General features: G+C 39.8%; 1 protein-coding gene across 1 annotated transcript in view; it reads left to right on the forward strand.

Moving 5' to 3' along the window:
* LOC124621679 (Fanconi anemia group I protein-like) overlaps window positions 1-27,259 on the forward strand; it is a 276,076-nt gene that overhangs the window by 60,041 nt on the left and 188,776 nt on the right. The window contains exons 3-7 of the mRNA XM_047147159.1: window positions 1,255-1,424; window positions 14,530-14,697; window positions 14,784-15,037; window positions 20,253-20,455; window positions 22,948-23,084. Coding sequence (XP_047003115.1) covers window positions 1,255-1,424; window positions 14,530-14,697; window positions 14,784-15,037; window positions 20,253-20,455; window positions 22,948-23,084 — 932 coding nt within the window. The remainder of the gene's footprint in view (window positions 1-1,254; window positions 1,425-14,529; window positions 14,698-14,783; window positions 15,038-20,252; window positions 20,456-22,947; window positions 23,085-27,259) is intronic.

The raw sequence follows: 27,259 nt of genomic DNA on the forward strand, positions 1-27,259 counted from the left end.
TGTGCATGGGTAGCCAAATGGTAAGGCAACTGCTCGCAATACAGAGGAAATCCGGGTTTGAGCCCCGGTCTGGCACTAATTATCATTATCATTCCATTCTACAGCTGATTCTTCTCCTTATTTGCAGTTTCAGTTTCGTTTCATGTATGTAAAGCTTGTGCATCATCACTCACGCAGTCACTTTTTGCTTCGAATGTGGTACTTACAGTGCTTAGCAATATGACTCATGTTTAGTGCATTGATGAGACAAGTTTTTCATTTTTCTTAACTTGCTACTGTTGGCTTAGTAATCAGCCAGTTACATTAATCTGTAGTATTGTCTTAGACATTTCTTTATTTCAGTTTTTGTATTGTTTAGAACATATTTTGTGATAGAATAGTGCACAAATATATTGAGAAGAAAATGAAGAAAATAGTTATATAAGAGGTGACATGTTTATTACATCGTAAAGTTCTGCTGTATTTTTTTAAAAGTGTGGATGCTCATTCAGCAACCATTTGTAGTAAGTATTAGTAATAGCAGTAACATTTCTATCTTTTCATTGTGGTGAAATGAAATGATCATGTGGCATTGGTTACTAAGAGTCCCCACTAAGAAATTTCGGCCACTGAATTACAAGTGCCCTCAGTTGATGCCACATTGGGCGACATGCGAGTCAATGATGATGATATTATGATGATGATGATGATGATGATATTATGATGATGATGATGATACAACACCCAGTGCCAAGCGGAGAAAATCTGTGGACTGGCGGGGAAGCGAACCTGACCCCACTGCGTGGAAGTCAGACGCACTGACCACTCGGCATCTAAGGGACTTCAAACCATGGTAAAATCAAACAATGGGAAGTCCAGTGTCAACAGTGTTATGAAAAGGATAGATTTCTTCTCAGCGTAAAGATGACATGTTGAGTTGAAGATGGGCACAAGGAAAAAATTGTGACATGCTGAGCTTTTGGCCAAAGGAAAGGCACACACACACACACACACACACACACACACACACACACACACACACATATTCGCACAAGCAGGGACAACTTGCACACACATGACCACTATCTCCGTCTCCTCTGGCCAGACTGCAAATGTCTGAAGTTGTGCTAGCATCAAAACGAATATTTATTTGTTTATTTTGATCTGCTATAGGATACAGATGTTTAACAATTATGTTACAAAGATTATGTTCTCTGCTTATGTATTAACAGTTAAGCTTTGTTTCATCTCTATTGTTGTTTGTTAATTTCCTAGGTATGTAAACAAGTTCTCCAGCAACTTCAAATACAAGACATATCAACAATTCAGACAAATGCCTTGTTGACTTTATTAATCATTGAATTTGAGCACTTAGAGTCAAAGGAGTTGATGAAGTTGACAGAATGGTGTACAGAATGCATCCAGCAGCCAACAGATCGAGTGTGGTAAGTGGTTTTTTCAGAACTATTTATGTTTAAAGTAGCCTTGATTCACAGAACTTCATCATCTTGTTAGTTGTACAGAGATAACTTGCACATAAATTTCATGTGAATGTCAGAGCTCTTTGTTGCTGCTTTGAGTGTGGTTATTAAATGTGGAATTGCCAAAATGGAGAGATGTGACATAGTCAGCTTGAATCCATGAGAAACTGACGCCTAAAGCAGCCTTGACGTTGACCTCCATCTGTCCAATGGCCAGCTTCACACATCCGCCCACATCAAACCCAACAACGAGCAACAGTACCTCCATTATGACAGCTGCCACCCATTCCACATCAAACGGTCCCTTCCCTACAGCCTAGGTCTTCGTGGCAAATGAATCTGCTCCAGTCCGGAATCCCTGAACCATTACACCAACAACCTGACAACAGCTTTCGCATCCCACAACTACCCTCCCGACCTGGTACAGAAGCAAATAACCAGAGCCACTTCCTCATCCTCTCAAACCCAGAACCTCCCACAGAAGAACCACAAAAGTGCCGCACTTGTGACAGGATACTTTCCGGGACTGGATCAGACTCTGATTGTGTCTCTCCAGCAGGGATACGACTTCCTCAAATCCTGCCCTGAAATGAGATCCATCCTTCATGAAATCCTCCCCACTCCACCAAGAGTGTCTTTCTGCCGTCCACCTAACCTTCGTAACCTGTTAGTTCATCCCTATGTATACCTGTCATTTTTTCCCCCTAAGGTAAGTCTTTCTGCTCCCGGGATTGGAATGACTCCTTACCCTCTCCCTTAAAACCCACATCCTTTCGTCTTTGCCTCTCCTTCCCTCTTTTCTGATGAAGCAACTGTTGGTTTCGAAAGCTTGAATTTTGTGCTTGTGTTTGTTTGTGTGTCTATCAACTTGCTAACGCTTTCGTTTGGTAAGTTACATCATCTTTGTTTTTAGATATAAATATATAATTAAGTTTGTAGGAAACCCTCAGTTTGAGTGTTGTGCTTGCTCCTACTCTGATTTTTTTTACAATAACTACATCGTGCATTTTGGGGAGTAGGGCAGGGGAATTGCTGCACTTGGGGTTTAGACCACAGCGTGTCCACAATTTTAGTTTGGCGTTACTGTACTTGTTTGCTGACTCTCTCAGTTGAGTAGTTTGTCTGCCTGTGTTTTGCGATCACTTGGCTGTGTCTGTTGTTGACTAATTGAGAACATGTCAGTTTCCTCACACTGTATTTCCTCAGCTGATATTTGCATTTGTTCTTGTGCCACAATTAATGGCGGGGAATCTTTTACAGACAAGGTAGTTAAACTAAGCAGGCCTGTCTGTAATTTATTGTGTGCATGATAATCAAATCTCGAACTAGAGATTCTGCACGAGTCTTCTTAGAGTTATGATTTTTGCACTGAAATTCTAGTTATACCGTGTCATCGTGCAGTCCACTCTTTAAAGCTTTGATTTGGATTCCTGCTTCATCAAAAAAAATGTGCCTAGTTTCAGGATCAGAATAGAATAGGAGAGGATCACTCGGTCACAATTGGGGGCAGAGTTTTTTGAACTACCTTTCAGGTCCAGAATAGACAAGTAAAACAACTTTGCATTTCACATCACCTAATACATTATGCATGATGAACTGCTACTAATAATTTCAAGCCTCTAGTTCTGTTGAGCTTGCTGGAAAGGGTAATTGTGGCATTTTAAAATATTACTGTTGCTGGGAATGTCTCTTTCGTCCAGTCTGGTGAAGCATGCCACCATTAGCTTTAGAGTTTCTGATAGTTGCTGCAGCAAGTGGACAGTGGGGTGTAGAACAGTAAGTTGCAGTTGGGCCATGTCCAAATTTCTTTCACTTATTTTATTGCTGCCTTTAGGCCTATTCTCTCTCTCTCTCTCTCTCTCTCTCTCTCTCTCTCTCTCTGTAATTGGTCATGTATTAACTTTATGTTACATATTTTCATATGTTACAAAGTTATGTCTCAGTATAATAATAAAATAATAATAATAATAACAACAACACTCAGAATGGTTTCCCTGGAAAGGAAACTGAACTGAGACTGGCGAAAATTTTCAGAAACCTGGGCTTTGTCTCATCGTCCATGTTGAGTCTGTTTTTTCTCATTGTGGGTGTTGATACTGCCTTTTTGTTCCTCTGTGGCAGTGTTGGGATTGATGAAACTTTTCCTTGAACTTGATCTCTTACTTGTCACCTTTGTTTGGATGTTGTGACTGAATGTTAAAGCTAATCTAACAGGAAGTGAACCCCCAACTATAGATAAAATACAAGGTGCCAGTATAAGCATATACATACATAAATGTACTCACAGGGCAGCACTCTAATACAAATGCACCAACACAAAGTAAAACCAGGAGATGCAATAAATGTACTTAACTTTATTGCTAGCTTGACGAGTGCACTTGATTTCCTAAATTTAACACAGTCGATAAGAATTGACTATCTACAGAGTTTACTGTCTCCGGCACTATAACTGTTTGTAAGTGGACTCTACACTCGGCATCTGTGACTGGTGCAGGCTGTGAGCTGCACTGATTAGGCCAAGTGCACATACTGTCATGAACTGTCCTAAACTCTCAGTTGTAGAACTTGGGGAATTGTAACTGAACTAAAACTGTGACATAACTGCTGAAACTTTGGAACTGCTGTTGAGTCAGATTTGGAAGACACATATTCTTATAATTGCAACTGGCATCTCCAGCTACACTCTGCTTTGTGGTAGTGAAGTTGTCATTGTCAGTGCTGTCTGTGGCAGCTGACAATACTTATCGGTCAATGGGTATGACACATCGATGGGCTCATGTCCGAACCAGACTATAGTGTGAGTGCTATCTGAAGGTGGCTCCCCAGAATTGGGAAGCAACTGGCTTGTAGGGTGCCTGGATGGTGGTGTCTTCTCATGGTATTTCTGGCTATGTTCACAGCATTGGCAGTACACGACACCATCCTAGCTTTCAAAACTATTAGAGGTTCCTCTTATCCTGAGGTATAGGTGACCATCCTTCTCTCCCTTTTTGACTGTCCTCAAACTATCCCTCTCTCCTCTTCCATCCTCTGTCACAGCGGGACCCACCTCCTCTTCCTCAAAATCACCCTCTCCAAACCTTCCAGGAATTTCTGACTTCCAGCCTTGCATCTCAATCCTTCTTAAAAAACCTTAATCCTACACCCAACATCACCACTGCTGAAGCCCAGGCTATCCGTGATCTGAAGGCTGACCGATCCATCGTCATTCTTCCGGCGGACAAGGGTTCCACGACCGTGGTACTTGATCGTCGGGAGTATGTGGCTGAGGGACTGCGTCAGCTTTCAGACAACACCACATACAAAGTTTGCCAAGGTAACCCCATTCCCGATGTCCAGGCGGAGCTTCAAGGAATCCTCAGAACCTTAGGCCCCCTGCAAAACCTTTCACCTGACTCCATCAACCTCCTGACCCCACCGACACCCCGCACCCCTACCTTCTACCTTCTTCCTAAAATCCACAAACCCAATCATCCCGGCCGCCCCATTGTAGCTGGTTACCAAGCCCCCACAGAACGTATCTCTGCCTACGTAGATCTACACCTTCAACCCATTACATGCAGTCTCCCATCCTTCATCAAAGACACCAACCATTTCCTTGAACGCCTGGAATCCTTACCCAATCTGTTACCCCCGGAAACCATCCTTGTAACCATTGATGCCACGTCCTTATACACAAATATTCCGCACGTCCAGGGCCTCGCTGCGATGGAGCATTTCCTTTCACGCCGATCACCTGCCACCCTACCTAAAACCTCTTTCCTCATTACCTTAGCCAGCTTCATCCTGACCCACAACTTCTTCACTTTTGAAGGCCAGACATACCAACAATTAAAGGGAACAGCCATGGGTACCAGGATGGCCCCCTCGTACGCCAACCTATTCATGGGTCGCTTAGAGGAAGCCTTCTTGGTTACCCAAGTCTGCCAACCCAAAGTTTGGTACAGATTTATTGATGACATCTTCATGATCTGGACTCACAGTGAAGAAGAACTCCAGAATTTCCTCTCCAACCTCAATTCCTTTGGTTCCATCAGATTCACCTGGTCCTACTCCAAATCCCATGCCACTTTCCTTGACGTTGACCTCCACCTGTCCAATGGCCAACTTCACACGTCCGTCCACATCAAACCCACCAACAAGCAACAGTACCTCCATTATGACAGCTGCCACCCATTCCACATCAAACGGTCCCTTCCCTACAGCCTAGGTCTTTGTGGCAAACGAATCTGCTCCAGTCCGGAATCCCTGAATCATTACACCAACAACCTGAAAACAGCTTTTGCATCCCGCAACTACCCTCCCGACCTGGTACAGAAGCAAATAACCGGAGCCACTTCCTCGTCCCCTCAAACCCAGAATCCCCCACAGAAGAACCACAAAAGTGCCCCACTTGTGACAGGATACTTTCCGGGACTGGACCAGACTCTGAATGTGGCTCTCCAGCAGGGATACGACTTCCTCAAATCCTGCCCTGAAACGAGATCCATCCTTCATGAAATCCTCCCCACTCCGCCAAGAGTGTCTTTCCGCCGTCCACCTAAACCTTCGTAACCTGTTAGTTCATCCCTATGAAATCCCCAAACCACCTTCCCTACCCTCTGGCTCCTATCCTTGTAACCGCCCCCGATGCAAAACCTGTCCCATGCACCCTCCCACCACCACCACCTACTCCAGTCCTGTAACCCGGAAGGTGTACACGATCAAAGGCAGAGCCACGTGTGAAAGCACCCACGTGATTTATCAACTGACCTGCCTACACTGTGATGCATTCTATGTGGGAATGACCAGCAACAAACTGTCCATTCGCATGAATGGACACAGGCAGACAGTGTTTGTTGGTAATGAGGATCACCCTGTGGCCAAACATGCTTTGGTGCACAGCCAGCACATCTTGGCACAGTGTTACACCGTCCGGGTTATCTGGATACTTCCCACCAACACCAACCTATCCGAACTCCGGAGATGGGAACTTGCCCTTCAGTATATCCTCTCTTCTCGTCATCCGCCAGGCCTCAATCTCCGCTAATTTCAAGTTGCCGCCACCTATACCTCACCTGTCTTTCAACAACTTCTTTGCCTCTACACTTCTGCCTCGACTGACATCTCTGCCCAAACTCTTTGTCTTTAAATATGTCTGCTTGTGTCTGTATGTGTGGATGGATATGTGCATGTGTGCGAGTGTATACCTGTCCTTTTTTCCCCCTAAGGTAAGTCTTTCCGCTCCCGGGATTGGAATGACTCCTTACCCTCTCCCTTAAAACCCACTTCCTTTCGTCTTCCCCTCTCCTTCCCTCTTTCCTGATGAGGCAACAGTTTGTTGCGAAAGCTTGAATTTTGTGTGTATGTTTGTGTTTGTTTGTGTGTCTATCGACCTGCCAGCGCTTTCGTTCGGTAAGTCACCTCATCTTTGTTTTTATATATATATATCTCCTAGAAACTTAGTCTATATTCAATATTAGCAATAAATTATCATTGTACGGTTCAATACTATTCATGCTTATGCCAGCTAAATCTAATGTAGTATGTTAGAAAGAAAGCTACTACTTTGGAAAAAGCTGCTACCTCCTCAGTTAATGGTAGCTTAAAGTTTAATTGATTACAGTGATATTTTTCAAATGAAATGGGTACCTACATCTGTAAATACGAACCATAGACCTTGCCGTTGGTGGGGAGGCTTGCGTGCCTCAGCGACACAGATAGCCGTACCGTAGGTGCAACCACAACGGAGGGGTATCTGTTGAGAGGCCAGACAAACATATGGTTCCTGAAGAGGGGCAGCAGCCTTTTCAGTAGTTGCAGGGGCAACAGTCTGGATGATTGACTGATCTGGCCTTGTAACACTAACCAAAACGGCCTTGCTGTGCTGGTACTGCAAACGGCTGAAAGCAAGGGGAAACTACGGCCATAATTTTTCCCGAGGGCATGCAGCTTTACTGTATGGAGAGCTGCATCCAATCAGTCTCAGGACTGAAGACCACAACAACAACATACAGGTTGATTTTTTTTTTCACTGTGTACTGACTCTAGGGATTGATCAATGAAAGTATAAGAAACGAACATGGTCTAATGGACTTACGTCAGGAAATGCACAATTTCCATGCTAGACACCGTTTATCCAGTCATACTTTGTTAAAGAGACTGTGGTCTAATACTTGCTGTACCATGGAGCCACAGTTACAGTATGTGTGGTTTCCTCCTAGAGGGTGGTACTGTTCATCATATGCCATGCCCTAACATCCTTTCCTGCATTAGTAATTGGTAATGTTGTGCCCAATTCATTTTTCTTGCTGACTCACCTTGTAGTGGATGTGATACAGCATTGTACATAGTGGTTCCGTATTCGAGTCAAAGTTTGCTGAAATGGTGTTTATTTACAAAAAACACAAAAGCAACAGGCAGCAGGCAGCAATGTTGTATCAGAAGATATATTCCTGCCGACAACAACAACAGCATTCAGTGTTTGGCTGTTTATCTGAGACAGGGTTGTTTCAGGAAGCAGGCAATCGTGAAGGATGTACCTGAAATGTTCGGCCATCGGACTTGGAGGAAAATGTGAATAATATTGTGGAAGGCGACTGCTGTGTCAGTACAAGGCAGTTGCCCACCAATACAGGGTAAGGCAGACGACTGTGTGGAACATTCTCCATGACAATTGTTACTATCCATATCACTTGCAGTGTGTGCAGGGCTTACTAGTGACAGACTTTCCACATTGGGAGCAGTGTTGTCACTGGTTTCTTCACCAGGCAACCACGATTCCGGGATTTGTGTCATCCATCACATTCAAAGGTGCAGCCAGCTTTGCGTGGATTGGTATCTTCAACTTTCATAAAAGTCATCTGTGGGATAGTATGCAGAACCCCATGGTGTGGTGACGGGGGATCAGTGGTGGTGCAGCTGTAATGTGTTGACGGTATTTTGGGATCAGTCTTCCTTTCAATTCGTCTAACAGACCGGAACTATCAGTGTTTCTTGTGAGTGACTTTGTCTCCCCTGCTTTAAGAAGTGCCATTGATGATTCGAAGGGTTATGTGGATGCTACATGATGGTGCTCCAGTCCTCTTCGCCACTAAAGTCTGAATGTTTCTAGTTATGGTGTCATCTCAAAAGTATCTTGTATGCAGTGCCCATTCCAGACATGGCGACACAAGAGGATCGTATTCATGCTGCCTTTACTCTGTTCGGATGCAGCCTGGCCAATGTGAACATGTGAGACAGAACATGCTACAGTGAACACACGTGCTTTGAGGCACATGTAAACCATTTAGAACACATACTGTAACTGTGGCTGTGTGGTACAGTGCATATTAAACTCCTGTCTGTGTAACAATGTGGAATTGAATAAATGGTCTCTAGCATGGAAACCATGCATTTCCGGACGTAAGTTCATTATACATTTTTATCCTCCCATTGATCAATTGCTAGTATATGTAAACAGTGGAAAAAATACCCTCTATAACTACTTGTCATGAAGCTTTACAGTGAACACTGCTACTTGCCAAGTTGTTGAAAGAACTTTTCAGTCCTTGAATTAAGGTATTCAAATAATATGTAAAAAGAGTGGTTACTTCCACATGTTTTTAATATTCTTTTGAAGTGGTAGTGATTCCCAATTTGCTGCTATGTGTTAGGCAGGAACTTGTTGAATATCTTCCCGTGAAAGAAACAAAGTCAACATGAAGATTATATTGTGTCTTGTATTGTGATTCTGTAGATTACAGTTCAGCTGAAAATAACTTTCATTATGAGCAGCAGAAACCAGTAAGGAGTAAATATATTGCGAAGTGAGTGTAAGCCCTCGAAGATCCTTAGACAGGGCTTAGCAAGATGTTTGGTTATCTGCTTTACACAGTATTCATAAGACACTTCACTTTAGGTGCAGTGCACTTGACAATAATTCCATAGGACAACAAGGAGTAAAAATACATAATACTTTTGTTTTTAAGGTCAGTGCAATGACAGTTGCTTCTGAGGGCAAAACACACTGAACTGAGGTTCTTGATTAGTTTATCCATGTGTGGATCCCATTTTAACTTGTCATCCAGTTGGACCACAGCGAATTTTACTCTCTGTTCTTGCCTCAGTGTATGACCATTAATGTCTCCTGTCGGTGCTAGCAGGTAGTTCTGCATGTTTGAAATTGAATGAGAGGAGTTTTTGGTAGAATAATACCTACTGCTAGCCGTAAACTACCTGCAGGCCTTTTCAGTTATCAGAGCTGTGACTAGCAAGATTGAGTTTGGACTCTGCATTAATTTGCTTGATTAGATTAAATTGATGTACTTTTTTTTCCATACATCCATTGTGAGGAGATGCTCAAAGATGTAGATCATACTATAAAACAAAAATACATAATACATATTTACAAAAAGAGTTATGCTAATGTCCTTCCAGAGATACTAAGGGAAATGATCCTCATGGAATTGTAAACATGTTTTCGTTTAAGAGGCAATAAATAGTAAACTTATCACAAAACACGTAAATACACAATACACTAAGATGCATATGATAATTCATAGCTATAGCAGCCAAATGTCATCATAGAGAAAATCAGTTTACAACAATTATACAGTGATCACATTACTGCGCTACATATGTGCATGTGATACATTATGTCAATGAGACCCTGTACTTTATTTTAGGATCTTAGGGCTCTATTCACCCAATAAGAGTCCCATTAATGCCATTATGCTTTGATTTGGCAAGAAAAATTTTGTGGCCCACACAATCACAGGCTTTAGCAGACACAAAATAAACCAACAGGATAATTTTTCTTGTTTAGCTCTGGCAGGACTTCATTTATTAGGTCTTATATTGCTTTTTCTGTGGAGAGTATTTTTACAGGAGCCATACTGAGAGGCAGTTACAAGTTTTGTTCAGTTAAACGAAGATAATCGTCCATTGTTACTCCAAGCTTTCTCTATTATAGCCCAACATCACTGAATAATATCTGCCACTGCTCTTAACAGAGCTCTCTGATTATCAATTTAATTAAATCATTAATCATTTCATGTGACCAACATTCTCATCATCAACAGGCAAATCTTCTCACTCAGATTCTCGAGAGTGACCCGTACAGTCAGTCTGTGCGATTGCTCACTGAGTACTCTGCTGACAGACCTCTACTGCGTGCTGTACTGAACTCAGGAAAAAGAAAGTCCAATGTTACAGCCATAGATGCAGTTTTACTTACTATAATAACCTGCCAATACTTTTGCTTGCTAGGGTTGAATAAACACCTATTGATATTCGAACGAGCTTTTTTCCCCCCCCCCGTGTAAACAAGCTGATATTGTTTGATAGTTGTGTTGTTGTCATAATACTACATACTCTTACTGCTCTAGAAGAATAAAATTTGCAACAGGTTGGTACTAATGTTATTTAATTAAAATATCCCTGAGATGAGATTAAGCACTAGACACAGTTGGGCCATCATGCTCTATTCAGAATACTGACTCGATATCATCATCATCATCATCATCATCATACAGTCGAGTGATACATACTGGCTTTCATGTTCGGCAGCGAAACTTGCAGAAATACACTACTCTGCAAAATGTAAGGATGAGGTAGATGCAGTAACATAACATTAACTACTCAGTGCAACTGAATGAAAGCGCGGGATCGTATTGTTGGAGATCGTCATGCACAGAATGTTGGGTGTCACATGGCTTGAGGTCAGTGTGACTATAGCACCAAATGGGGCTGACACCGTGACACTAGGCAGTTGAAAGAACAGGAAAAAGACAGTGTGTGTCAGTCATCAAGCAATCACGGTGCACTTCGGTGGTCTTCTTCATTACAACATGGCTCAGAGACAACGTTTGAAACTTTGCACGAGGACGAATAATCAGGAAAATGGGAGCAGCATAAAGTGTCACAAGAGTAGCCCAGGAGTTTGGTTTTGCTCACAGCATAGTTTGATATCCATGGGGAACATTCAAACTACAGGCACTGCTGCCCAAACTGGAGGAAGTGGGCAACAATGTTGCCTACAGCAGCAGATGAATACTATATTTTGTAACAGGCAAGAAGGGACCCATGTCAAACAGTGGGTGCAGTTGCAACCGCATGTAACAGGACTGCAAGGCACACCGTCTCAAGTTCCACAGTGATGCAGCGACTTCATGGGGGTGGTGTCTTTGCCCGCTGATCAGTATGTTGTGGCTCATCCTTTTGTTGCCAAGGCTGTTAGTAAAGTTTTGCTGGGAAGCCCTTACACATCCTCCGTATAGTGCTGATCTTTCCCCATGCGATTTCCATATTTGTGGAGTCCTGAAGAAAGACATCTGTTGCCATCTATTTTTTTTTTCAGATAAAGAGGTACACTTCTGGGTGCAATCATGGTTCCACAAGCAGATGCAAACAATTTTTCATGTAGGTATTAACCATCTCGCCACACAGTGGGATAAATGGGTTAATGATTATGGTGATTAGTTCTGAAATAATAAACAGCTTACTTAACTTTGTGTCAGTCTAGTTTTCATTTGACTGCTCCTCATATAAATTCATTATAGCAATAAAGATACCAAATTCGCGTAACCACGAGTAGGTTATCACAGTCTATTCAATATTATTGCCAGATTTGCATCCAGAAAATCAGTGTTCAACACTGCGCATTACCTGTAATTTGGGAAATATTAAAGTTGCAGCTGGCTAACTGATTCTAAGTGCCATTTCACTCAAACTTTTTCCAAGTCCCAGCAAATGTTACAGCATGTAAAGTGGCCTATGGAGCACAAAAACTACCACTTCACAAGTCCTGAACTACGCTATTAGCGCCCTAGAATACACATTACCTCCAAGTCTGACCAGCCCAGATACACTTTTATGAGTATACATTTGTAGTTAGAACATAACTTGTGTAGTTTAATTGATATACATGATGTCAGTGTCTCAAAACTGCACCTCAGTGCCTTGATTACTCTGACACGTGTTGTCCAAACAGCTAACTGCCTCTCCCCACTCCAGAGGCCTGGGAAAGCCATTGATTATGTGTCATTGGCCACCTACTCGCTAGTAATCGAGTACCTCCCGAAACTGGCCTATCCACTTGCTCTCACCCTGGACCCTCAGCCAAGTCAAAACTTGCGAATTCCAAAAATATGCAGTTCAGATTAACAAAGTTTGAATTAATGAGTTTTTTTGAAAATATATAACTGTTGAGTTCACCTTTTCTCTTGTTATGGATACTGATGAATGAGGGGGCTCTATTTGTATGGGCTCTAAAAAAAATAAAAATACCTGCTCTGTATATGTACAGCAGTATTGGTGACATTTGTTTAAGTGATAAAGTTTATGTACCTATTGTCCAGTGCTTGCCGTATTTCTTCCCAAACCATACAGCTACGCACATATTGTGTAACAATATTAACCCATTGAATTAATGTCTCATGTAGTGCAATGAACGATAACTTCAGAAATACTTTGATGTACTGATTTTTAGCACACCAAGTTTTAATCAAGAAACATGTTTTAGTTTACAACAGTTCTTGTCCTTTACACATTTTACTTCTGTGAATTAATTTGGAAAAAAATCATTAATTGTTGTTTGTTGGACTGTTGGTCATAATTCACACATCAAAAAAAGTTTTGCATCAGCCCAGTTCCCAGAACTCCTGAAGACAGACGTTGGCTATGGCTATTGCATCACAGACACAGTCCCTTTGACTCTTCAGATATGTCGCTAAACCCACCCAAAGATGTAAACAACCATGCATGAGCAGTGCCTGTTAGACTGAGGGGGTCCAACAGCTGATAAGTTCCAGTCATTCCACCAGGAAGGAGGTACACGGCTCTTGTTGTCTGTAGTTCAACCATGCCTAGACAGTCAATACCACGGTTCGATTCCGTCCGCATTGTTACGCTGTGTCAGGCAGGGCTCTCAACAAGGGATCTGTCTAGGCATCTCTGAGTGAACCAAAGTGATGTGGTTCGGACATTGGAGGACATATAAAGAGACAGAAACTGTTGATGACATGCCTCGCTCAGGCCGTCCAAGGGCTACAACTGCAGTGGATGACCGCTACCTATGGATTATGGCTCGGAGGAACCCTGACAGCAATGCCACCATGTTGAATAATTCTTTTCGTGCAGCCACAGGACATCATGTTATGACTCAAACTGTGAGCAATAGGCTGCATGATATACAACTTCATTCCCGACGTCCATGGCGAGGTCCATCTTTGCAACCACGACACCATGCAGCATGGTAAAGATGTGCCCAACAACGTACCGAATGGACCACTCAGGATTGGCATCATGTTCTGTCGCGTATGCCTTCAACCAGACAACTGTCTGAGTCATGTTTGGAGGCAACCCGGTCAGGCTGAATGCCTTGGACACACTGTCCAGAGAGTGCAGCAAGGTGGAAGTTCCCTGCTGTTTTTGGGTGGTATTATGTGGGGCCGAAGTACGTTGCTGGTGGTCATGGAAGGCGCCATAACGGCTGTACAATACATAAGTGGAACCACTCTCTCACTGGGTTGCTGCATGTCGTGTGCTCTGTGTGGGCTACTGACCGACCTCTCTCACCCCTGCCCTTGCCTCTTACACTTTGGGAATGACAGGTGAGCAGCAAGCAATCAGTTGCTGCAAAATTACAGTACAGCACATTGATGGAGAAAAATTATGTGAAATATATAATGCAAAATACTGTAGAATACAGCATTACATGTGTCAGTGCTTATTCAGTCCAGATGAATAATAAGATATGGAATATATATTGTGGGCACCAAATTTTAGTTTGTAGTATGAATTATCCAAAATTTAGTTTAAGTGGAGGACTTTTCATGGTAATTCAGCAGAGACTGAACAGCTAGTATGGGTTAACAGAGTTTTCGATTTATCGAATCTCAAAATAATGAGGGTCTACTATGTTTTATTCCCTTTGTTCAAAGGCAGGTAGCGGCTAAGAGGGCAACAATATTTTCTGCTTGAACTGTGTACCATGTGTCCCATCCCGTAGATTGAGCATTAATAGTATTGCCTGTTGTTGAGACATATAATGTTAAGTGTTTCATTACTTACAATACTATTTTAATACCACATTTTGCTTTTGTTTCAGTTGGAAAGATGTTTTACCAAAACTTCTGCATTTGTTAAAACAAAAAGAAAGGGTTGAATATGAAGGTGTAGAAATGACAGGAGCTGATTATAAAGATAAGATAATAAATTCTCTTTGTATGGCAAAATGGAGACCGGAGGTAATTAGTCCTCTGGCAGCAATGTTTCTGTAAGTATTTAAAGAATTATTTCTTTAGACAATCCTTCTGATTTATTTGTTGTGTCTAATTCTTTCCATTTTATGAATCTTTGAAGGGATGTACTACTATCTCCTGACCAGCATTTGCAAATTGTGTACAAAATTTGCAAATGTATGACTGAAATGCCTCCAAATATGGTCCCTCCAGTTGTAAATCAACTGCTATGGTTGTGTGAAGATCAGCATGGGTTACCATTATTCTTGGAACTACAGAATTACTTTACGACTCATCTCTATAGCATGAAACATTTCAAAGAAAAAAGTGATAAATCTAAAGATATGGAATTGATGTCTGATGACATTGCAAATGGTAAGACTCATTGGGAATAACTGATTGTTGTTACATTAATTTTTTAATATCAACTTGTTGTGTTCTTGTAGTAAAACTTAAGTACCAAGTCTTAAGCTACACTATGTTATAGATAAACAGCTTCAAATAGTTTCCTGACCATTCAATAATTGTATTATATCATTTTACTTCTTCTTGCGTACATTGAATTCCTTCAGAAAATACAAAGACCTTGCCATAATAAGTATATAAAAATAAGGGGTTCCTATCCTGGTTGCAGTGCATAACTTCATTTAGATATTCACCACTTCTATCTGATTTCCACATAAAGGAGGTGATGGAAAGAGAAAAATGTGTCTCATTTTTAACATGCACTGAAGCGCCAAATAAACTGGTAGGGGCTTTCGTAGTCAAATACAGAGAGAAGTAAACAGGCCAAATATAATGGTGCGGTCAGCAACACCTGTCTAAGACAACAAGTGTCTGGTGCTGTTTTTAGATCGGTTACTGCTGCTACGATGTTATGTTATCAAGATTTAAGTGAGTTTGAATGTGGTGTTATAGTTGGCGCATGAGCTGTGAGACACAGCATCTCTGAGGTAGCGATGAAGTGGGATTTTCCAGTACAACCATTTCACGAGTGTACTGTGAATTTCAGGGATCTGGTAAAACATCTAGTCTCTGACATCGCTGTGGCTGGAAAGAGGTCTTGCAAGAACAGGACCGATAACGATTGAAGAGAATTGTTCAACATGAAAGAAGTGCAACCCTTCCACAAATTGCTGCAGGTTTCAATGCTGGGCCATCAACAAGTGTCAGTGTTGGATCCATTGATATGGCCTTTCAGAGCTGAAGGCCCACTCGTGTACCCTTGATGACTGCACGACACAAAGCATTATGCCTTGCCTGGACCCGTCAACACAGACATTGGACTGTTGACTGGAAATATATTGCCTGGTCGGGCGAGGCTCATTTCAAATTTATCGAGCGGATGTATGTGTACAAATATGGAGACAACCTCATGAATCCATAGACTTTGCATGGTAGCAGGGACTGTTCAAGCTGGTGAGGGCTCTGGAATGGTGTGGGGCATGTGCACTTGGAGTGATATGGGACCCCTGATACATCTAGATATGACTCAGACAGGTGACACGTACATAAACATCTTGTCTGATCACCCGCATCCATTCATGTCCATTGTGTATTCCGATGGACTTCGGGCAATCCCAGCAGAACAGTGTGAGACCCTGCATGTCTTGAATTGCTACACAGTGACTCCAGGAACACTCTTCTGAGTTTAAACACTTCCGCTGGCCACCAGTTCCTAGACAAGAACATTATTAAGCATGTCTGGGATGCCTTGCAACGTGCTGTTCAGAAGAGATCTCCACTCATTCATACTCAAACAGATTTATGGACAGCCCTGCAGGATTCATAGTGTCAGTTCCCTCCAGCACTACTTCAGATATTAGTCGAGGCCATGCCACATCATGTTGTGGCACTTCTGCGTCCTCGCGGGGGCCCTACACGATATTAGGCAGGTGTACCAGTTTCTTTGGTTCTTATAGTGTATTTCATTGTATTCTTAGTTATCCTCAGTTATCGCCTGTTATTGTGCACACTCTTCAGTGTGGCAATTTTCGTTGTTTTGAATTGTACTCTCCGTTTTATTTTCTGTTGTGTGTTGCTCAAACCCAGCCCATTCTTTTATGGGACCTAAGAGTAAAACTGTTGTCAGTAGCCAAAATTTCGGTTCGTCTCGTATTACTTCTTGCTGACAATGGATTACCTTGAATTGCTGCAAAAAGTGCCACAGCATTTTTTTTATCATCCCGGACTCTGAAAATGGCTTCAGTTGTTTATTAAGTGTCCACACACACACACACACACACACACACACACACACACACACACACACCATTGATTCTGCAGATTTTTCATACTTGCTTATAGAGTGAACTAGGAATGCTGTGCCCTTTTTTTTTTTAAAAGAAACTAAATATGGTACTGTACTGCTGATAAATTGTTTCATAGTGTCAGTTTAAATTGGCTCTTTTAGCAAGAGCAACAGTTCTGTTGCAAATGAGACAAACTATAACAGTTCCAGGCCTATCAGGCAGGATAAAACAATATTCTTCTGTCCACACAGTCAAAGACTTCCTATTTTCATTATGAATTTTATACTTTTTAGGATCCATATTGATGCAAAAGAAATATCATAAGATAAACTGCCTGGTGGCTTCCGTCTTGCGTTCTTTTTTTTCAACGCTTGTCGGATGATTTTTCTGACATTCCGTGAGCACTAGTGGCCGGCATTGTCAAAACTTCACCCGTCTTTGCTGGTGGTGGACTGGAGGCGAGATCGCAGCTCCTGCGGATCCAGAGCATAGAATAGGCCTGAAGTATCCCCGCCTGTCGTAAGACTAAAAGGAGTCTCACACTTTTTGACCCATCAAGTTCAGGTCCCATTTTATGGTTTGACCTGCCACTTTCCAAATGCTACAGAAGTGCGGGCTCTAACAATACCACCACTTGCAAAGTAAGTTAGAAATCAGATTAACAATGTTGCTCATGCAGCATGTGTTCGCTTTACCAGGCAACAACAAAATTATTGACTGTGGATGGTATCATCAGAATGGAAATAATGAAGTCACTGTAAAAAAGTTATTAATTTTGGCACTTGAATGGATTCCCACGTAGATTTTGTTGAAGTTGTTATGGCTCATCTTGTTGATTCTAGAGTGATTCCGCTGTGACTGCTAGAAGGTCCAGATCTGTATTTTAGCAATATTTGAAGACCTAACAAATGCATTTTTCAGGAAATTCTTAATGATCAAACAATCCCAGATCAGAACAATGGTATGGTAGAAATAATTTTTATTAAACTTCTTGTAAATTCACATATACTTCTTCTTAATTGTCACATCATCAAGAAAACAGTTTTGTATCAGTCTTCATATATTTAATTTCCACTTTAACCAAACACAAGACTTGACTGTTGTTTTACAAAGCGAAATAACAACTTAACTTCTGCAAAGTTAAACAAAGACTGCTCTGTGCGCATTCGTGCCAAAACAGTTACAAGTAAGTCAAAGATTATGACAGTCTCACAGAAATGAACACACACAATTGATATTGTCACTGTATTATATCGATACATTGGAGTACCTTTACATTAATAAAATCAAATGTGAATATTGCCACAAAAATATGTCTGTTACTTCACAGAAAAGTAGTAAGATGTTGTGTTGCTTGAGGCTTTCCCGACGGACATGTTGTATATATGGTTCTCGGGTGAGACGTCGGATGTCATAGTGCAAACTCCACAATATTTCGTCAGCGCAACTGGCCGACATCTTCAGGTGCGACGAACACACTGCTAAGGCAGGACCAGGGCCCCCTATTTATGCCAGTTTTAGACAGGAAGTGCGCATGCGTGGAGGCGCCAAATTCGATGGCCAATAGCGACGATATCAGCTAGTAGCTGGAAGGACAGTAACGCCACCAACAGGATGAAGAACCAAATACTTCGGCGCACACGCGGAGGCTGCCGCCCCTGCTCTGCGCTGCCATCGGCCGCCCCAGCAACCTCTGTCGGAGGCCGCAAGCGCGGAGGCTGCCGCTGTTACTCTGCGCTGCCATCGGCCCCCCCAGCGACCTCCGACGGAAGCCGCAAGCAAAACTGCGCGTCCACGTAGGCGCCTTGATTATTCTCCCATTGTCAACAGAATATTTATGTTGCTGGCGATTGGTCATTTTGGTTTGTCCATTTATGCGCAGGAAATCCACCCACAGTTTTCTTATATTTTTTTCTCTTTACCTAATTAAGCATTAAAATTGCCCATTAAAATTTTAGCATGGTTTGAGGGAATTTTTGAGATGATTCTTTGTAATGTTTTCCAAGCTTCATTAACTTCATCAGGTTTTTTACGCTTATTCTAACTGACTGATATCTGGGCATTAATTAAAGTGTATGCTTTATTTGCATATGTAAGAGAAATCGTTATTAGTATATTATTAATGGGTTTTACCTCTGTTATTGAGTTTAAAATATTTTTGGAGACTGCAAAAGCAACTCCCAAGATGTCACACATGATTAAGTATTCTTTTATCAGCTTTACTTTTAAAGAGACAATAATTGCTGAAATCCATGATGTTATTGTCCGTCATTCGTATTCCTTGAAGTGGCAAAATTTGAACCTTCTCTTCTTTTAATGTATCTCCCAACCTATGTTTACCTGGTTGCAAAAGTGTTTGTATGTTGTGTTGCAAAAAATGTATTTGTTTTGGTTTAAAAGTTTGCCACAGGACTCAGACTTCCTCTGCTGAATGACATTGCATTTTAACCTACATTTGGATGTAGCTGTATTGCGTTGATGTACTGGTGGATATTGTGTGGTACGACTCCTGTAGTTGATAGTATAATTGGTATAATGTCAACTTTATCCTGATGCCACATGTCTTTGACTTCCTCAGCCAGTTGGATGTATTTTTCAATTTTTTCTCCTGTTTTCTTCTGTATATTTGTTGTATTGGGTGTGGATGTTTCGATTAGTTGTGTTAATTTCTTCTTTTTATTGGTGAGTATGATGTCAGGTTTGTTATGTGGTGTTGTTTTATCTGTTATAATGGTTCTGTTCCAGTATAATTTGTATTCGTCATTCTCCAGTACATTTTGTGGTGCATACTTGTATGTGGGAACGTGTTGTTTTATTAGTTTATGTTGTATGGCAAGTTGTTGATGTATTATTTTTGCTACATTGTCATGTCATCTGGGGTATTCTGTATTTGCTAGTATTGTACATCCGCTTGTGATGTGATCTACTGTTTCTATTTGTTGTTTGCAAAGTCTGCATTTATCTGATGTGGTATTATTATTATTATTATTATTATTATTATTAGTGTGTTGTTATTATCACTATTTTAGTTTTTATACCTATGAAAGTATTGTCTTGTGAGCTGTCGGTAAGTATGCTAATTTTATATCTGCAGTAACTTACATTGATCTGCCTATAATATAACATGCAAGGTTTTTAAATTTAAAAATAAAGAAAGGAAAAAAAAAAAATTCCTTCACCGACTGAAGCCATTGAACAGAGTCATTCATCCATATACATTTGAACTAAAATATCATCACAAAATCATCTGAAATCTTAATTATATTCTTGTTGGTAGAAACTGAGTTAAGTTACACAGATTTTGAACTATATTTTATCTGAACATTTCAACTTTGTAGATGCAGTGGACATAAGAGATATTCAACGATCTGAAAGTACAGTGCTTTTCCATATCAGCCAGGCTGCTGCTGGTGGGCATTCTATTGTGAAAGAACTAATCAAGAGTCTGAAGAATGTACGCAATGCTCCAGAATTTGTGTTAAACCCATTTTTGGTAGCTGTTTTACTGTGTGTGTCTTCCATAAGTTCCTATGAAGACCAGGTAAAATTTTAATAAAACAGTACTATATAATGTTATTTAAGTATTATGCTTCATTAGCAGTTTCTACTTACTAAGTATGTATCTTATCGTAGTGCAATTATTGATAAGTACTTTAAACATAGCTGCGCTACAGCAACGGTTCCACGTAAATCAGACTAAGAGCAGCCGACCAGTTGCAAAGGATAAAGTAATCTTTACCTAGGTTTCAATAGATATAAATCTATCTTCTTCAGAAGACGGCAGTATTATAACAACATGAAGTGATATGTCCTTATCGTTTAGGCAAACATCTGCATAGCTACATTAATCATATAAAATATAGCCCTGAAAACAGGGTTTGTCAGACAAATAAAATAGGTACATAGAAGTTGCAGAGCGCCTAAGCGCTTAGGCGCTCTGCAACTTCTATGTACCTATTTTATTTGTCTGACAAACCCTGTTTTCAGGGCTATATTTTACATGATTAATGTAACTATGCAGATGTTTGCCTAAACGATAAGGACATATCACTTCATGTTGTTATAATACTGCCGTCTTCTGAAGAAGATAGATTTATATCTATTGAAACCTAGGTAAAGATTACTTTATCCTTTGCAACTGGTCGGCTGCTCTTAGTCTGAATTATTGATAATTTTTTCGTGGCTAGTATATTCTTCCGAGAACATAAAATTGTATTTGTAATACAGTAGATGTTAGGTGTACTTTTTGGGCCATTTTCCAGTGTGGTGTTGGAGTGGTCCAACATTTTTATCCTAGGCGCTCAGCTTACAATTACAGATATCTGCTGAATACTTCAGGAAGATGACACAGTGATTGGATTCATATTTGGGAGAATAGTACTTCAGGTTACCACCCAGCCATCTTGAAGATGACTTCTGTAGTTACCCAGTTTCACACTAGTTGAATGCAAAGATTGTTCCTTCAAAAAGCCTATATCTGATTTTCTCCCTCATCCTTCTTTAACTAAGGATATTCTAGTTTAATAACCACTCTGTTGGCAATCACTAATCTTCCTTAAGCTGCGGAACAAAAACATTTCGCTTACAAGCATATCATGTTTATTGATATAAACTCCAAAATAGTATATGTTGCTTCACATTTCAGGTATATTCCACATATGATTGAAGACTAAGACATGCGTATGAAACTGCCAGAGCAGTGGTAACTGGAACAGCTTCTTATTAATTCATAGAAGGCTCCTTGGATGTAGATCATCTCTGTTGATGAAATGATAAGAGTGGTGTTTCATTTTCTGCACCATTTCTACACCTTGTTCTTCTTTTTGTTTCTTTTACCGGTATTTTTCATTCCAGAAGCAGTTCAGAAAGTCTTAGGTCTTTTTTCTGTTTCCGTATTGGTTGTCTTCTTTCTTAGTTTTGGTAGATGTCAAGTATTTAGTTTTCTTCTGTCTCACATGTCATATACTTTCATAGTTATTTATTTAGAAGTATTTTATAGAGTTTGAAGCCATATAGTTTTAATCCCCCACACACACAAAAATTAGGCTACGACAGTGAAACTTGGGGGTGTCATTCACACACACACACACACACACACACACACACACACACACACACACACACACACACATCCCAGCAGTGGATGATTTGGAAAAGACTTCGTTGTAGAATTCCGCATTTTGTCTGTTCAGAAAATATTCCACTTTGAAAATTCTCATTATCGTACTGGAAATATCTACCATTCAATGGTTTCTTCATATAATGAAAGAGGAAGAAGTAGTACACTAGGTGCCAAGGCAAGACATTATAGGGAGTGGGCAAAATTTGATTGCCTAGAGAAGCAGCACACATGAGTGTGTCCTGTACAGAATGAGCTCGGTTGTTGCCCTCGAGAAAAATCACTCCTTGGACAACTTTCCATTATGTTTCATCTTGACAGCCTCCCATAAATTTGTCAGGACGTTTCGATAGTGTACTCCTGTGATGGTTTGTCCCCTTACAAACCATAACATTGTTGTCCCAGAAATAGACACAGCAACACCTTTCTTAATAATAGTTGCATCTTCACCTTTTCGAAGGTGATGAATCCACATTTCCATTACTTGATTTGCTCGTTTGTCTTGGGGTCTTAGTGATACACCCAGCACTTCTCCCTGAAGATTAGGAATTAAAGAAGTCATTTGGAGAGTCTTGACATAGTTGCAATGCTGAAGGCTTCAGTACCCGGAGATAACTGGCCATATGTGTGTGAGTTGTGCTTGTATTGATGAATGACTGTATCCAATAACTAATTCATTTACTAATTGTTCCCTCCCAGTTATACATAATTTGCATTTTTTGTCTCTTCAATAGTTCTCATATTTTGTTCAATATGAAGATAATGAACTTTCGTGGTATTAGTAGAATCTTTTTTTGATTTTGTTGTTATTTTTTTTGCACATTTATGTGAAATGGTATTGTTGCGTAAGATGTCACATTTTTGTTGCAGATAATGTGTGAGCTACACTGATTATGTCTTTGTTGCTTTTGCAGGCTTTTGATATTTTGAAACTGGCAGTTATTCGTGCATCAACAGAAGAGGAGAAAAGGAACAGTTCAGCTTGGTTGAGAGACATTGTTCCAAAAGTATTAAGTATTCAGCTTGTTTTCACCAAAGTAATTGAAAGCAGGTATGTTACTGTGATCAAACTTTGTCATAAAGCATAAAACTTTAACTTTGCTGCTAAATTATATATACATCTCTGTTATGTATTGAAAGCTTTGTATTGTGCTAGCCAAGACTATAAATCTCATATTTGGATTCTGGATTTGCAGATCCCATTTAACACTGCAGGGACCAGTTTACCACATACAATTCATAACTGTCATTCCACAGTAATAAACAGTATTCTAATGTGAATTTTGGAAGTGTGTTTCATTTGCTGAACAACAGGTAATTTGCAAATATTAGTTGGGCTGTTCCGTGAACCTGGCCATTTGTTATGCCAAAAAACTTTGCACCCTAAAAAATCCAAATTTAGTTCTTGTCTTTGCCTACTGGGCATTGCTGTCAGTTGCACCAAGACATCACTGTAGCAGCAAAAGTTTCATGTCTAGACAGTGTCTATTTTTAGCACAGTGTATCAATGCTGCAGCAACTGTATCCACCATTAGGAAATTATAATACTGTACTTCCATAAAATTGTTGACCACATAAGATAGCAATAGTCATGATACATCTGTAGTAAACTGTGTGTGTGTGTGTGTGTGTGTGTGTGTGTGTGTGTGTTGATGGGAGGAGGACGGAGGGGGGATTATTCAGGTACCCAGACGCAAACGTGCTACCTTTGCTATTACAGTTCACAACTCTTATCAACAATCACAGCTGCAACTCATTTTACAGGTTATACAAAAATATTTATAGCCTGCAACTATAGATGTTGTTATTTGATATTTAACTATAATAAATTGTATGAAACACAATGGGCTTCTGATAAATCATTATTGTGCGCGAGTTCAACCCTGTGTTGCTCAATCCAGTATGGCATCCCCCAAGTACTGTTCGTGACGTAATACTGATGTTGGATCTTATTGGCCATGTTCTTCTCCACAAGACAAAAATCCAAGTTGACAGATTTTTCATGTCATATTTCACAATGTTGCGGCACATGAAATTCCACATTGTAACATCACTAAATTTTGCCCATTAATGCTTTCACATCTCAGGAAAAGATGCCTTTAATCTTAACATTTATGGTACACTTTAGAACTGGGCACACAATTTATGGTGGTATGTAAACAATAACATTTGAATTTGAGATTATCACTGAAGAATTGTGACTACATTTTAATCACACAGGAGTTATCTAAATAAGTGTTTCATTTCAATTACACCACAGGGTGGGTGCTAGAAGAAAAATTGTTGTAATAAAAGGTTCCAAGGTTCATTAAATATTGACTGTCAGTTACCTTTCTTTTGTACTATATAATGACATTCATGTGCACATTGTTGTGACTATAATGATCATTACTGAAATTACTATAATGAGCAACAAAAGAGAGAAAAGATTTGCAGCAACTTGTCACTATTTAGGTTTTTCAGATTTATGTTATTACCTTCTACTGAATTCAGGTGTTTTTCACCAGTTTGTGCTACATTTACTACTTTGAAGATAAATAGAAGACATAGTGTTTAGTCTTCTCCTTTATTCTTATAAGCATGGCGTTGGGTATCTTAGTAGAATGGATTGTAGAGCTTGTATGTCTTACACACATGTGGTTACAATACGGTGCATTCTGTCAAGGTATCAGTAACCACAATAAGAAGATATTGAATAAGAGAGCAAATTTGGTGGCTCTAATTTAACAGTGTAAATCTAGATGTGCACCTTTTGTATATGTGTGCAAGACAGCAGAAACTGGCATTAGGTAATAAATTTGAATATGTAAATAGGGACAATTTCCTGCAAATCCTTCCTCAGTAATGTAAACTACATTCACGATGTTAATAATTCATTGTGAGGAAATTGATTTGGATATCACAGCATGACACAAACTTCAGCAATTTGTCCAACAAGCTAAAAGGATGGTTGTAATTAGTTTTTACCTAAATAAAAGGAATTAGAGAGGTAAATTTTTTTTTAATATAGTCATGTAGGTTTATACAGAAGTAGAGACCGATTGTTACACAATAATTCGGAGATTGCGTTTCAGATTAGATTAACTGTATTCACTCTTCTTGAGAATGTTTCCCTCAGAACCTTCCCGCAAAATCTCTAAGAATTTATGATTATGTAAGACTGTACAGCCAAAAATATATAATATTATTTAAGTGCAAGTGCAGAAGTGCAGATTTTACAGCGATGCAAAAGATGAATATTTTGTGGCCAAATCAAGGTGATGAACTAAACAGATGTAACTGCAAAAAATACCAATTCAGTCTAATGAAAATGGAGTTGTAGCTGTGAAACAAATCGGGCTAAAATAGAAAAATAAGCTATTGTGACTGAAGGCAGCATCTTACTAAGAAAAATATTTGTACCTATTGCATCAGATAATGATATTGAAATTGGTGCAATGATCAAGAACCTAAAGCATCATTTACTACTTACAGGAATCCATCACAAAGAGGAGAACAGCTTCAGAATATAGTTTGTTATAAACTTCAGAGATTGTAGAAACCATGTTAAATACAGTAATGTTGTGTTTTTTTCTTGTAATATATATCAGATGACAAAGTACATAAACTTAAATGCAACAAAAAACAGTGTTTTTTGAATGGTAATTGACTCTTACTAACAGCAACATTAAATCTCTTGCAATTAACTCATATAGAATTAAGTTAGACAGTGAAAATCTCCAGGGAATAATTTGAGTTATTTATGGCACTACTAACATACTTTGATTTTTTTCTGTAGTGTGATTCGTACACACAATCAAATTTTGAATAACGGCAAACTTAAATTACAGCCAACATGATTTCACAACGGTACTATAACTCAAACAGCAATAAATGAAGGAGTTACACAGTTACCAATAAACGAATCAAGACCTTTGTGAATATGGCAGTAGAACTAACACGCATTAGACATGATGGAAAACTAGTTAGAGACAAATACAACCGCAGTGTTCTCTTCCTGCAGCGTGGCACATGCTTCCGTGGTGCCACCAAACAACTTCATTCAAGGTAGTAATGACAGTACACTTTCCTTGAGCAAGATATCAGCAAAGAGTAACAGTAGACAAAAACCAGTCCTTAGTGGTTGTGATTACCACACACTTAAGAGGGTTGTCACAAAGATTTGTTGAATGAAATAAACGTCGTGTGACTAGGATCTCCTGTCGGGTAGAGCAAGTCTTTTGATTTGACACCACTTTTGCGACTAGTTGAAGTAATGTGACCCAAGTGATACCACAATGCCTTCAGCTTCTAAAAAGGCTATTTCTACAATTCATCGTTAAGGTAGCAAAACCTCATATCTTAAAAACATGTATTTTACAGAAAACAAAGATGAAAATTTTTCTAATAATACAATTTTTAATTGATACGAGCTGTACTACTTTAAGGAGACACTAAGCCAGAAACTATAAGTAACAATATCTGCTGCACACCATCTTGGCTCAGATAATCTACTTCTGAGCCTTAAGATTCCATCTGTGGTAGCAGTCTCATAACTCGTACCCAAATCTATAAAGTCAGTGTCTTCTGAATTACTTGCATTTAAGTTAGTAGACACTGAAAGTTTGTTTGCGGGTGAGAACAATTCTGGCAGTATACTTGAAATTTCTAGATGTCTATAATGAAAGTAGTGCGATAAATTTCCAAGCAAAAAGTTCTTCTAAGATACAAGTTTTTTGTACCTTAAGATTTGAATGTTACACGATATAAGGTTTTGATACTTTACTATTGAAAATGACCTGTTTTGATATAAGAGGCTTTTCATCTTATGGCTAAGACATTTCTTAGCATCTAGAAATGTGTAGCTCAGAATTGTCAGTTTTTAATTTACAACGTTCTGCTGTCTTAACAACTACTTGTAACTTCAAGAACTGAACATTTATGGTTGGATGATATAAATATAATCTTCTGATATCCAACAAAACTGTTGTGACATGACACTTAAGTGCTGCTTTGCCTTCAGCAGTAGTATGACCTATGCAATGAAACATAATTTAATCTGTATTTCTTGACATGATTCTTGCCTTTACTTTCTTCAACATGAGTATAGATAAACACGTTTGGCTACTAGTTGTTCCTATCTGTACTTGAACTTCACATTAACTAATGTGGCCTGCATGATGTGCTTCCAATAGCAGCATGTAACTTCAAATTCTCTCTCAAAAGTTAAATGTTACGTAGTAAAAA

This window comes from Schistocerca americana, chromosome 1, assembly GCF_021461395.2.
Source record: "Schistocerca americana isolate TAMUIC-IGC-003095 chromosome 1, iqSchAmer2.1, whole genome shotgun sequence".
Classification (NCBI taxonomy): Eukaryota; Metazoa; Arthropoda; class Insecta; order Orthoptera; family Acrididae; genus Schistocerca; species Schistocerca americana.